Below are 13,684 nucleotides of genomic sequence, written 5' to 3' on the forward strand. Positions count from 1 at the left end.
AATGGCACCACAGGCCTCCTCAATTGCCTGGAGAAAGGCCATACGTTCATGGGGTTTGCGATCATACACCTTCCACCGCCATGCTGAAAACAACTCCTCAGTGGGGTGAGATATGGGGAATATGGTGGGAGATGGAGAACTGTAAACCTGGGATGGTCATGGAACCAGTTGCGGATCTGAGCAGCCCGATGGAAACGTTGTCCCAATTTAGAACATACATTTGCTGCTCAGGATCACCTGACCCGCTCTGCTCTGGCTGAAAAGGTGTTCAGTAAATGAAAGAGATGGGCATTGTTGTATGGTCCAAGGGTGGCATGGCAGTGGAGAACCCCATTGTTGTATGGTCCAAGGGTGGCATGGCAGTGGAGAACCCCATTGTTGTATGGTCCAAGGGTGGCATGGCAGTGGAGAACCCCATTGTTGTATGGTCCAAGGGTGGCATGGCAGTGGAGAACCCCATTGTTGTATGGTCCAAGGGTGGCATGGCAGTGGAGAACCCCATTGTTGTATGGTCCAAGGGTGGCATGGCAGTGGAGAACCCCATTGTTGTATGGTCCAAGGGTGGCATGGCAGTGGAGAACCCCATTGTTGTATGGTCCAAGGGTGGCATGGCAGTGGAGAACCCCATTGTTGTATGGTCCAAGGGTGGCATGGCAGTTGAGAACCCCATTGTTGTATGGTCCAAGGGTGGCATGGCAGTGGAGAACCCCATTGAGGCTCATAGCTGCTCAGATGGTGACATTTCCCCCGTGCTGGCCAGGTACAGTACCTCAATAATGGCGCGTTGACCAATGATCTTCCCTCCTCTCCTCCTCGTCTTTGCTAAATTGAATCCAGCCTCATCTATGAATATGAGTTCCTGGGGGATGGGACTTGCATCCAACTCCATGATTCTCTGAAATGACAGTAAATACTGTAATTGCTGTATAGTAAAGTTCACTGGCATCATCAATGAGTCTCTAATGTCTCAATAGTGTAGTACTACTACATTGCTTACTTGCACACCGTTTATCCTTCACTCTGGGAATTCCTTTCAAATGGAACTCGATTTGCTTCATCCGGAGATGGTGTTTCTTAAGGATGGGGGCTGTGGTTGATAAGCCCCCTCTGATGTTATGGAAGATGGCAGGGTTTTCAATAACCTAGTTGTGAAGGTTGTGCCAAAGATTGAGAATTGTGTGTTGTGTTTTGCCAAATGTTTGTTATAGAATTGCAATCTGAGTGTAAAGCAAAACATGGGCCAGTAGTAATGTAGATCTGGTGTCTGGTTTTGCTAAATGAGTTAAAAGTGTGGGTCATTGTGCCTCGTGGGCCAGTTTCAGTGTGTAAACAATTGGGCAAAAAAAAATTTTTTTTACTCTCCAGCTGTTGGTTGTGCCGTTTACGTATACTCACACACGTCTGAGAAGGTGCTGAAAGGAACAGGAGGAAGCTTTGATGTCACCTCCTCATCAAAGGGTGATGACAGACAAAACAAAGGGGGTGAGATGCACACGAGGAAACACACAAAGAACCAACACACAGACATACACAAAGATACACATAATGCTCTACAGCTTGGCAGAGTAATGGAGAATGTGATGTAACAGAGTCAGTATTTCCCCCTGGCTGAGGCTTCAAGGGTCGTCAGTGTGATCAGAGTGAGGGGGCGATGGTGGGCAGGCAATGGTGCTGGGGAAAGGTCAGGGGAGCTTTAGGTCCAGTGGGAGAGAGGTGGGGGAGAGGGAATGGGACAAAGGAGGGAGAAATTGAAAGAGGTAGGCAGGTTGGGGACAGGAGAGAGGTAGAAAGGAAGGGTTGGGGAGAGGAGAGCAGAGCAGAGAAATGAAGGGTTGTGGGGAAAACAGGGTAGAGAAGAAGAACCATAGGGTAGAACTGAGAAAAGGGTAAAGGGTGAATTGAGAAAGGCGGGAGCAAAAGGAATGAGAGATAAGTTGAAAACAACTGTCCACCCCCCTCCTCTCCTCTCACCCACTGCCCAGCAGTTTGTCAGGTCTCTGAGGGACAGGTGACGTTGGGTGAGTGTTTACTGGACATGACGCACACCAGAGCAGAGGGAATGTGTGGTACGTCAAATGAGACGAGGGGGAGAAGAAGAGAGAGAGAAACAGAGATAGAGATATAGAGACAGACAGAGAAGTACAGACATAAGGGAAAGAGTTAAGCGAGAGAGTGAGAACAGCAGGCAGTGTGTGTTTGTCATCTGTGTAACAGTAGCCGGGGCTAAGGGGCTAAGGGGCTAAGGGAGATCTATAAAGGAGAGAAGGAGTGTTATATTACCCATGTTCTCCTGCTGCCCCCAGCTACCGTCACGCTCCACTAGGTGCTGATGTCACTCACTCACGTCCCAACACTCAGACACACACATTAAGACACGCATGCATGCACATAGTTACGAACGCACACACACACACACACACAAGGACACAGAATCAGACCCACATGCACAAAGGTACTTACTGACATACTGTACACACACCCCAGCTAACAATGAGGAATTGGCCCAGAAGCAGCGCTCTTCCGGGGGGCTGAAACTGATTGAATCGGCCCGCAATGGCCTTTGATGGGGAGAACATCCACACCCTAGAGGACGTCCTCAAAATGAATGACTGCCCAGAATCGGCCCAAGTACATCAGGCCGTTTCCGTCTACCGGAATTCAGACGACTTTTCTGACATCTTACCAGAATCACCCCAGAAGCGCCCCGATGCAATTTTAAATAAATGTATACAAAATTACCCGATTTAGTAATTTCAAAATGACTATACTATATATACATTTTATTCATACACATTATACCCATTCACAATTTTTGGGGGGAATAAATTTACCCCCTTTTCGTCATATCTAATTGTCTTATCCCATTGCTGCAACACCTGTACGGACTAGGGAGAGGTGAAGGTCGAGAGCCGTGCGTCCTCCGAAACACGACCCCGCCAAGCCGCACTGCTTCTTGACACAATGCACACTTAACCCGGAAGCCAGCCACACCAATGTGTTGGAGGAAACACCGTACACCTGCAGTGATCCTGCTCTTACCCTACTTCTTCAATGAAGACCCGAGTGGCCTTTATGTCCGTGACCAGGTATGCCTATGCACAAATGATCTGTTTCTTCATAAACATAATTTCATCATCTCTTGAAGACTGAAACAGGTTTCCTTCTCATCACCCCGAGAACACATCCCCACAGTGAAGCGTGGTGGCAACATCATGCTCTGGGTATGTTTTTCATTGGCAGGGACTGGGAAACTGGTCAGAATTGAAGGAATGATGGATGGAGCTAAATACAGGGAAATTCTTGAGGGAAACCTGTTTCAGTCATCAAGAGATTTGAGACTGGGACGGAGGTTCACCTTCCAGCAGGACAATGACCCTAAGCATACTGCTGAAGCAACACTCGAGTGGCTTAAGGGGAAACATTTAAATGTCTTAGAATGGTCTAGTCAAAGCCCAGACCTCAATCCAGTTGAGAATCTGTGGTATGACTTAAAAATACCTGTACACCAGCGGAACCCATCCAACTTGAAGGAGCTGGAGCAGTTTTGCCTTGAAGAATGTGCAAAAATCCCATTGGCTAGATGTGCCAAGCTTATAGAGACATACCCCAAGAGACTTGCAGCTGTAATTGCTGCTAAGGGCGGCACTACAAAGTATTGACTTTGGGGTGGTGAATAGTTATGCATGCTCAAGTTCTGTTTTTTTGTTTTATATCTTGATTGTTTCACAATAAGAAATATGTTGCATCTTCAAAGTCGTAGGCATGTTGTGTAAATCAAATGATACAAACCCCCCATCTATTTTAATTCCAGGTTGTAAGGCAACAAATTAGGAAAGATGCCAAGGGGGTGAATACTTTCGCAAGCCACTGTAGATAGACAGGTGCCTTTCCAAATCATGTCCAATCAATTGAATTTACCACAGGTGGACTCCAATCAAGTGTAGAAACATCTCAAGGATGATCAATGGAAACAGGATGCACCTGAGCTCAATTTCGAGTCTCATAGCAAAGGGTCGGAATATTTACGTAAATAAGGTATTTCTGTTTTTTGCAAACAAATCTTAAAACCTGTTTTCACTTTATGGGTTATTGTGTGTAGATTGATGAGGAAAATTTTGAATTTAATCTATTTTATAATAAGGCTGAAATTTAAGGGGTCTGAATACTTTCTGAATGCACTGTAATACTGTAGTTTTTACTGTAGTATTCTCCAGTATACTACAACATGCTATAGTAAGTATTACCCATGATTGAGGGATACTACCGTGTGTAGTATAGTATCCTATAGTATACTACAGTTTAGTATTCTATAGTAAACTGTAGTCTTTTTTCATGTGAGCAACTCACTCTCACATACTCACAATCCAACGCCCTCACATCCCTTTTACCCCCAAACACGCAGGTCTCCTACACTCTGGCGCTCATCACCTATTCAACAACACTTACTCCCTCATTCACATATTCACTAAACCACTCTCTCACTAACTCACCTATTCACTTCTTCATTCACCCACTCTCTAATGTATAACCCCCTAGTCCTGTCTTCAGCTTCACTCACCTCCTCATACTCTCCTAGCTATCTCACTCCCTAGGGCACATGAGAAACACTGCTTAGAGATAGGATAAAAAGATAGAGGGAATGATCTGAGACAGAGAGTTGAGGAGAGAGAGATGGAGAGAGAGACAGAGGGAGGGAATAAGAGAGAGAGATAGAGAGAGTGACAGAGAGCGGGAGAGATGGAGAGAGAGAGCGATAGAGAGAGAGATTGAGAGAGGGGGAGGGAGAGAGATAGATTGAGAGAGAAAGAGAGATGGAGAGAGAAGGAGTAAGAGAGAGAGATAGAGAGACGGAGAAAGAGAGATACAACCTATATTTATGTTGATTTATTTTCCCTTTCGTACTTTAACTATTTCCACATCATTACAACACAGTATATATACATAATATGACATTTGAAATGTCTTTATTCTTTTGTAAGTGTAATGTTTACGGTTAATGTTTTATTGTTTATTTCACTTTTGTTTATCTATTTCACTTGCTTTGGCAATGTAAACATACGTTTCCCATGCTAATAAAGCCTTTAAATTGAAAGAGAGAGAGAAACACAGTTCCATGTTCTCTTGCTCAGAAAACATGAAAAAGTGGGCCACAGAACAACAACCCCAATGCATACACCTAGACAGATAGATAGGACTGACAGGACTGTGCATTAAACCCAGCATAAATATAGAAGGAACCAGTCTCTCTCCACTGCACCCATATAGACATGACCTCCCTCACTCACGGAGCACATGGTGTTACGTTGAATACCGTCCCCCTCTCAACCCCTCAGCGCTTCCGTCACACTCTACAAATAACTCACACAGGGTCCCCAGACACAGCCACACTCCCCTAGCATTGTTTATATGCCCTCACAACTTCTCATTGGTCGATACAGAGATGTCAATCATTGTTTACCTACTCTCGTGACCTTTTATTGGTCAATATGGAGCTGTCAATCATGTCCAAGCGCCGCCCAGTCCTGTGTTTTCTGTTTATTTGTGTGCGTTGTGTGTGCCTCCTGACAGTGCTGTAATGTGCTGTACTGTGCTGCGCTGGCTAGGAAAATGCTTACTGCAGCCGTGACTGAAATACTGCACGCTTCCACGGGCGGACAAGGGCACACACTCCTCATTCAGGGGCTTTAAATCACACAGCACTGGAGGAGGTAAACACACACGCACAACATAAACACGTGAGTGCACACACGAGCGTGCGTACGCACGCACACATCCCCACTGCGGAATAGGTGAGAGGGTGATTTTTATGGTCCTGTTGTCCTCCTGTCCCTGTTAACGGTCAGCCCCTCCCTGCACCTGAACATCCTGTACACAGAAACACAGAGAGTGAGGATCAGTAATTGAAGAGAGGGAATCAGTCACTGCTGGACTGAACTGGACATGGGTTTCAATGAATTCCTCTATGGGGGCAGAGTTCAATACATGGTTGTATGTGTGTGTTTTGTGTCTGGTCAGGCTCTGTGGAGTAGACACAGTATTAAATGTCTGCCGGGACACGTGGGCATCTTTACACACATTAACAACAATAGCTGTGGCTGAACAGTTTGTGGGGAGACATTTTGTGCATGTGCTCACACAGAATTACGTAGGCATGCTCGCACACACTGGCTGCTGTACATACACAGGAATTTCACTCTATCTCTCTCCTCTTCTCCTTCCTGTCATCTGCCCAGCCTCTCCCCTTTCCTATCTCCTTTAAAATCTTCACCTCACCCAATCTATTCTCCTATTCCCTCTCCCCCCTCTCATTTTCTCATCTACCCTCTCTCCTCCCCCTCTCCCACCGTCTCTCTCTCGCTGACCTGGCCATTTGCCTTGTGACACTTCCCTCTCTGGCAGCAGGGCCAAGTCCCTCTTCTTTCACTACATGTCATCACCATCTCTCTTCTCCCTTGTCTCTCACTTTTCACCCCTCCCACCCTCATCTGACTCCCTCATCCTTAGGGCTCAGTCAGGGTGAGAGACAGAGTTATGCTGGTTTCGAGGCAGGGTTAGACAGACAGATTGGATGGATGGGTGGACTAGAGAAAGGCACAGGCACCAGAGCCTCATCCCACCCTAGCCTCTGTCTGAGACCACTAGACAGACAGGAAGAGAGAGATAGAGAGAAATGGAAACATAGAGAGAACAGCTGGTCTGGTAATCTAATACTGTAGCCGAGTCTAACTCCATGTACTGGGCGATAGTGTAGGATAGACTGGGCTAGTCTGGGAGATAGGGTAGGATAGACTGGTCTAGTCTGGGAGATTGGGGAGGATAGACTGGGCTAGTCTACCTCTTGACTGCTGTAACAACAGCCTACCACAGAGCACCATACTACCTAGTACACAGGATCTCTTTCTCTAACTCTGTATCTCTGCATGTCCCACCGGAACAGTCTCTTTTTCTCTCTCAACTACCCCATCTCCCTCTGTGTAACGTGTGTGGGAGACGAACCGTGAGATCCACCTGATAACCAAGTATACCGTTACCCTGCTGCTGCTGTGGAGTCATCACCTGGAGAGCAGTTGGACCTACAGGCAGGAGAAGGAGAGGAAGGAGAGGGAGGGAAAGAGGTGAGGGGGTGGAACACAAAAACACAGATGTATCTACATAAACACTAGCTATAGCTGGCATGCCAGAGGTGTTCTGACTGTGTACCATAACTGTCTCTCTCTTCATAAACAGCATTAAAACGATGCAGGCCAGGGTATTGAACGTCAGAGGTGTTTTTCTAACAGATTACCATCATCCCTCTGAGGCTGAACGAATGGCAACAGTAGCAGTAGCTCGCTAGGCTACATAACAGACTCAGAATCCCCTCTCTGGTTATGCGTGACATCAGACACCCAAGCACGTCAGCATGCGTGTACATATGTCCGTAGGATAGACTGGGCACAGCCCCTGCATGGCTTATGAGAGGAGTTGGGTGGAGCAGGGAGTGGGAGGAGGGGGAAAATTACATCACAATACAATTTCATGGAAGTAGTTTAACGTGCTGTAGCCCTTGACTGTGTGCAGAATAATGTTGCCCCCTACTGGTAGAAAATGGGACATGCATGGCTCTAAGCTCTTAAAAATGCAAATGCCACATTGAATGCTGCTAATGGATTTGTGCCACTCATCTATCCATTTTTACTCCACTTTCTACAACACATTTGTCTCATTGAGATAAAAGTGAGAATGTATTGTTTTGACATGTAACTTCTGCATTTGAAACAGGTTATCACTAGGTTTAAGGTCACATTATAATTCATAATATATTAAGGGAAAGGGGGATACCTCGTCAATTGTACAACTGAATGCCTTCAACTGAAATGTGTCTTCCCCATTTAACCCAACCCCTCTGAATCAGAGATGTAGTATTTCTGTGTGATGTTATGCCGCTTCCTGGCTGTCACCTGTGGAATGCATTGATGCACAACTGCTATGTTAACTTGACTTATAAATGTCAATAAAACAATCAATCAATCAATCAATCAGCTGAATCAATAGTCATGAATTCCCCATGAAATTGAGTTTAATAGATTGTTAAAAATAAGGCTATGATGCTGTTTTAGCAAACATTTACCAGGAGAAACCACAGTTATGGCCATACGGCTTTAGGGGCCCAGAGAAAGGCCTGGTACATACTACAGACCATCCTCTGGGGTACTGGAGATACACATATGCACACACACACACACACACGCACACACACACACACACACACACACACACACACACACACACACTCAAATGCAAGCCACACACACATGCAGACATCCACCCACCCAAAACGGTGGCAGTTAACAGGGATTTGAACCAACCAATACATAGCAGTGTTCTTTAAAAAAAACATGCATAGCTTAGTACCATGAATGTGTAGTTCTCCTGATCAGTCCACAGACGTTACTGTTTAGCTTTGATCCTTGTGTATTTTCCATTTTCTATTGGCCACGGTTTCATTTTATGGCACCATTATCACTGATCAGTTTGAATATTCTCCTATTATGTTTTCCATGTAGAAAGTTACATTCTGAACCACCGAGGCTCAATAAGAAAAATAAATACTGGAATGGCTACAACACGATATGGACGTGATTTCTTCTGAATTGGAAAATAAATAGGCCGAGGCCTAACCAATCCCAACCCAGTTTCTTTTCTTCAAATATATAAAAATTAAACACTTGTCTATTGGTTTTTCTGCTTTCAGGTTACAGACACCATCAAAATACAGATTCATTTATAGAAGTGTCTCACAGACAACAAGTACAAAGAGCACAAAATCAAAAGTAAAAAAAGTTATTTGAATGCATTTGTAAAAACACAAAAACAAATTAAACACAAAGCAAACTTAGTTCTGTGTGGACAATGATTTTTAAGGTGCAACGTAAACACTTACGTTCATTAATAAATTCCCTGTGAAATATACAATTTTTCAGAGATGAAACCTTAAAAAATATATATTCATCATCAAATCATTGCTATTATGACTTTACTTAAAACCCCCAGAGAAGATGCAAATGGATAATGTTAGATACGAATGACATTTAATATTCTTTTCATACTTAATTTTTTTGTCCTTTGGTAACTGGGTACACCTTGACAGAAATAAATAGTCCGTTACACCCTTTTCCCCTAAAATAGTTAGCACATGTTTAGTATAAGTGCACATTACCACGGACGGGTGTTCTACTTCAAGCGGCCTACATTATGTTTCAAAGTGCCAGGGAGCTCTAGCATGAGGGAAGACCCTAAATTGCAGCAGGAGCACATTTCCCCAAAATGGCGGAACAGAGAGTTTGGCTCCAAAATGGCAGAGCAAGCAGACATTTGGACGGAGATACAGTACAAGACTTCCCCATGCAGGCTGATACTAACTTCAGCACCGTTACAGTACTTCAAAATTGATCTTTTCTCCCCGATTACTTCAAGAAAGTGAGGAAATAAGAAAGGCTTTTTAAAGTATTGGAACAGGGCCCTACATTACATCTCACAGTCCTTTCTACACACATAGGTGCTCAAACATTGCTCACATTACCAACACCACAAAGGTAGCAAAAATAAATCTGTTTTGTTCAAAGGTTACGATCTAAAATGCTCGACACGGTAAAGGCGACATTGAACCCACACACATACAGTCCCATATCGTAACTTTACAAAATAAGATGTCATCAATTCAGTGCAAAACCACTTAACCATTCCCTTTTGTCTTCTGTTTCTAAACATACAATACTGATGTTCCCTTATGTAATGTCATCTTAAATCAATATAATGCAGTTCCTCATCTTTGTTGACTGTACTGTTATTTTAACTATTTGTTCATCCTGTGCCATTATTGTATGTGCAGTAAATATCATATAAGAAGTTTGCCTCACAGGAAAATGACGTTATTTGACCCTTATTGAACTATGGGAAGTACGTAGCACCTACACATGGTGGTACAGTACATATGTAATAACCTGGCATAATATAAGCCTGTCCCTTTATAGTAACTGTCCAGTGTTTCCAGATTTCAATGAAATATGACCTATAATTAATGACAATATGAGTGACATAGTTTTCCTAGTTTTAAAAATGTTAATATGTAAAAAGAAAGCTGCTATTCTATGGAATGGTGTGGGCTTACCCCAACAACAGAATGGTGTGGGCATATACCGGTCACTGGACAGTTACTTTAAAACACTGAGCTGCATTTATACCGCATCGACTTCTAGAATGTGCTGCAGATATCTGGAGCAAGTGAAAACAACGGTTTGAAAAGGGCCCGGTGAAGTGCACTGCACTTAAAAAGAGTGTACTTATCTATCCCATGTGCACTTATCAGGAGTTGACTTCACTACTTCCCTTTAACCTTGCCTGGCAAACATTAGGGCCCCAAATTTATGGATACATTTAAAACAGACACTAAAAGAATCCTTAGCAACAATGTAGTCATCCACAGTAGTAATAATAATATCAATAATAACAACTTAAAACCTAAGGGAGGGGCATGCGGGGGGGTTGTGCGACCGAGTAGTGATGTGGCAGTCTGTGATCGGCTCACTCCTGGCAAGAAGTGACTTGCCAGACGATGATGTGGCTGCGTTCTGGTTTGGCGGGGGTGGCCTGCTTCATGGTGGGCTCCGATAGGCTGCCATCCACCTCTCCTACATCATCACCTGTTGAGGAGTGATACGTCATATAACGTCATACCCACACACACACACACACACACACACACACACACACACACACACACACACACACACACACACACACACACACACACACACACACACACACACACACACACACACACACACACACACACACACACACACACACACTCTACTCACCCATTCTGAAGTCGATGTAGCCTTCTCCTCCACTCATGACCAGGAAGGTTTTGGCAGGTTCAGAGGTCGCCATGTCAGATGACTCAGAGGCGGGGTCATCCGACCCAGAATCCCCTCCGGGTCCGGGGGACGGGATCACCTGACCTGGAACAGGAAGTTAAGTATTGAGTACTTTCTCGGTCAAGTTCAGGAAGAAAACTGAATGAAACAGGTAGGGACTGCCTGCGCACAATCATTTTAATTTTCTGTTGCAAAATGTTTCTCGTTGCACACCCTAATGATCATTACCCCTTGCTGCTTACCTGGGACTGCTGCAAAGAACTTGACTGCGTCTCTGTGTCCGTGGAAACACAGCTGTGCCTGTGCCATGGAACAGTAGGGCACGAAGCTGCCTGGCAAAGTGCTCTCCGTGCCCTCCTCACTGAACACCCGTACGGCACCGCCAGGGCGATTTGGCACTGCACCCGCTGTCTTGTTGGCTACAACGTCACAACAACAACAAGACAACTATAGAGTTAAAAACAAAACCTATAGAGTAATGATGTCAGGAAAAACTCCTGGCCTTAAATGAAGAATTTCTTAACTGTAATGTTTTGCGAAGTGAATCGATTTAGCTTGTTATCCATCCATAGCAAGCGGCACACTGCAAAGCCTCCATTATAAACTGGATGTTCGAGCCCTGAATGCTGATTGACTGACAGCCATGGTATATCAGATCGTATACCACGAGTATGACAAAAAAAAAATTGTACTGCTCTAATTACGATGGTAACCAGTTTATAATAGCAAAAAGGCACCTTGGGTGTTTGTGGTATAGGGCCAATATACCACGGCTAAGGCCTGTGCCTAAGAACAGCAAGGCCATCCTGAAAACACATACAGTAGATCCAAAGCCAAGGTCACGCTGTAAACATGCTACACTTGGAAAGGAAGGAGTCATTATGAAATGAATGGAGTGAAACATTTAGAAACAATGCAGACAAGTTAAAACTAAAAGACATTGCCCTGACTGATTGCCCTGCACAGACAATGAAGCAGTCAGTTGGGTCTCTCTGTTTGTCTAGCTGCATAGAGAGAAGCAGAAAACTAACTTAAGGAGAGACCAGAGACCCACTACTAGGATCAGAAACAACATTCAGGGAGAGACCAGAGACCCACTACTAGGATCAGAAACAACATTCAGGGAGAGACCAGAGACCCACTACTAGGATCAGAAACAACATTCAGGGAGAGACCAGAGACCCACTACTAGGATCAGAAACAACATTCAGGGAGAGACCAGAGACCCACTACTAGGATCAGAAACAACATTCAGGGAGAGACCAGAGACCCACTACTAGGATCAGAAACAACATTCAGGGAGAGACCAGAACTGACCAAAGAGCACAAACCAGGCCCAAATACACGGAGAGGAGGATAGAGAGAGAGAAGGGTAGAGAGGAAAAGAGGAGAAGATGCAGCTATATGGAACTGACTAGGAATAGAAGCACTAGAGATAGAAAGGGCAAGACAGCAGGAAAGAGAAGGAGGGATAGAGGGACAGAGGGAGAGAGTAGTAAAGAAAGAGAGAAGTTTGGTTAAGTGTGATGGAGACTCACCCCTGAGGCCCCTCAGTAAGACTCCATGCTGAGGAGGACCTATAGCTTCAGTGAAAGAGGGAGGAGAGGAGGAGGGATATATGGGGCAGCGGAGGAGTATAGAGTCTATGAATACCCACTCTCTCATTTACAGACAGCTAATTGGAGCTGTTTCATTGACTGTATGAGTGTTAATGAAGCAGTTTGGTATTTATTGGGATGACTCATGTACTGAGGCAGCTCAGCAGGATAGCCACTAGCTGGCACAGCCACAGACATTAAACCCTGTAACCACACTGCTAACCTTATGCCTAATCTTAAATTAAGACCAAAAAGCTATTTTCTGTTTTCATTACTTTTTACAATACAGCCAATTTTGACTTTGCAGCTGGCCCATCAAGTGGAAATCGCTCAATAAACGTCAACCTGCGTGAATGAATGGGCCAAGTTAAAGTAGATACACCTTTTCACCACCCAACAACTACAGGGGCTTGAAACATTTTTGATGATCGTTGTGTTGTTATAAAACTTAGTCTTTGAGGGACGTGAACATTTTCAAGGGGCAAGGAACAATGAATGAGGGAAGGTGAGGAGAGGAGGCCATCTTAGATGACTGAGATGTAGCTCGTATGGACTTACCTTCTGACAGCGGGATGGAGATGATGACACCATTTCCTGTTCCGACCCACAGACGGCTACAGGATATCATGAGGGCTGTGATCCTGACGAAGGAGAAGCCCAGTTTACCCGTACCTAGAGAAGAGGGGAGAAGAGAGGACAGGGTCATAACACTGCTTAAACTCATGCTAAATTGACAGTGTAACAGGGTAACGTACACTGAGTGTACACAACACTTCCCATGACAGACTGACCATGTGAATCCAGGTGAAATCTATGACCCATTATTGATGTTAAATCCACTTCAATCAGATGAAGTGGAAGAGACAGTTGAAAGAAGGATTTTTAAGCCTTGAGACAATTGAGACGTGGATTGTGTATGTGTGCCATTCAGAGGGTGAACGGGCAAGACAACAAAATGTAAGCATGGTACTGTTTTGATGATGTGTTTGATGTGATTTTCGATTGCATTTGCATTGATGTCAGAGTGGTTAGAGGGACAATAGAGCCCTGAGTACCGGGCCATTAGCGACCTGACGGTCGTTAGCGAGTTGGGTACTACTGTACCAACGCATGTCCAGAGTGCATAAGAGAAGATTACTGTGAATCAACGGTCATGTGGAATTTGAC

General features: G+C 44.5%; 2 protein-coding genes across 9 annotated transcripts in view; one reads left to right on the top strand and one right to left on the bottom strand.

Moving 5' to 3' along the window:
• Nucleotides 1–314: 314 nt before the first annotated feature.
• Nucleotides 315–788, top strand: LOC139559342 (uncharacterized). The gene has a single exon (XM_071375311.1). The coding sequence runs from the start codon at nt 315–317 to the stop codon at nt 786–788; it is 474 nt and encodes a 157-aa protein (XP_071231412.1).
• Nucleotides 789–8,041: 7,253 nt separating this feature from the next.
• The window catches only part of LOC139573376 (C-Jun-amino-terminal kinase-interacting protein 4-like), a 48,069-nt gene continuing 42,426 nt past the window's right edge, over nt 8,042–13,684 (bottom strand). For 6 of the 8 annotated variants that reach the window (XM_071396778.1, XM_071396792.1, XM_071396801.1 and 3 more), the window contains 5 exons: nt 13,076–13,189; nt 12,458–12,502; nt 11,162–11,338; nt 10,860–11,003; nt 8,042–10,682 (listed from right to left, as the gene is read on the bottom strand). In XM_071396778.1, the coding sequence (XP_071252879.1) occupies nt 10,564–10,682; nt 10,860–11,003; nt 11,162–11,338; nt 12,458–12,502; nt 13,076–13,189 (599 nt within the window). In that variant the 3' untranslated portion in view covers nt 8,042–10,563. The remainder of the gene's footprint in view (nt 10,683–10,859; nt 11,004–11,161; nt 11,339–12,457; nt 12,503–13,075; nt 13,190–13,684) is intronic. The other 2 variants (XM_071396810.1, XM_071396768.1) reach the window with 1 other exon arrangement.

Source organism: Salvelinus alpinus, chromosome 1 (genome assembly GCF_045679555.1).
Source record: "Salvelinus alpinus chromosome 1, SLU_Salpinus.1, whole genome shotgun sequence".
NCBI classification, from domain to species: domain Eukaryota; kingdom Metazoa; phylum Chordata; class Actinopteri; order Salmoniformes; family Salmonidae; genus Salvelinus; species Salvelinus alpinus.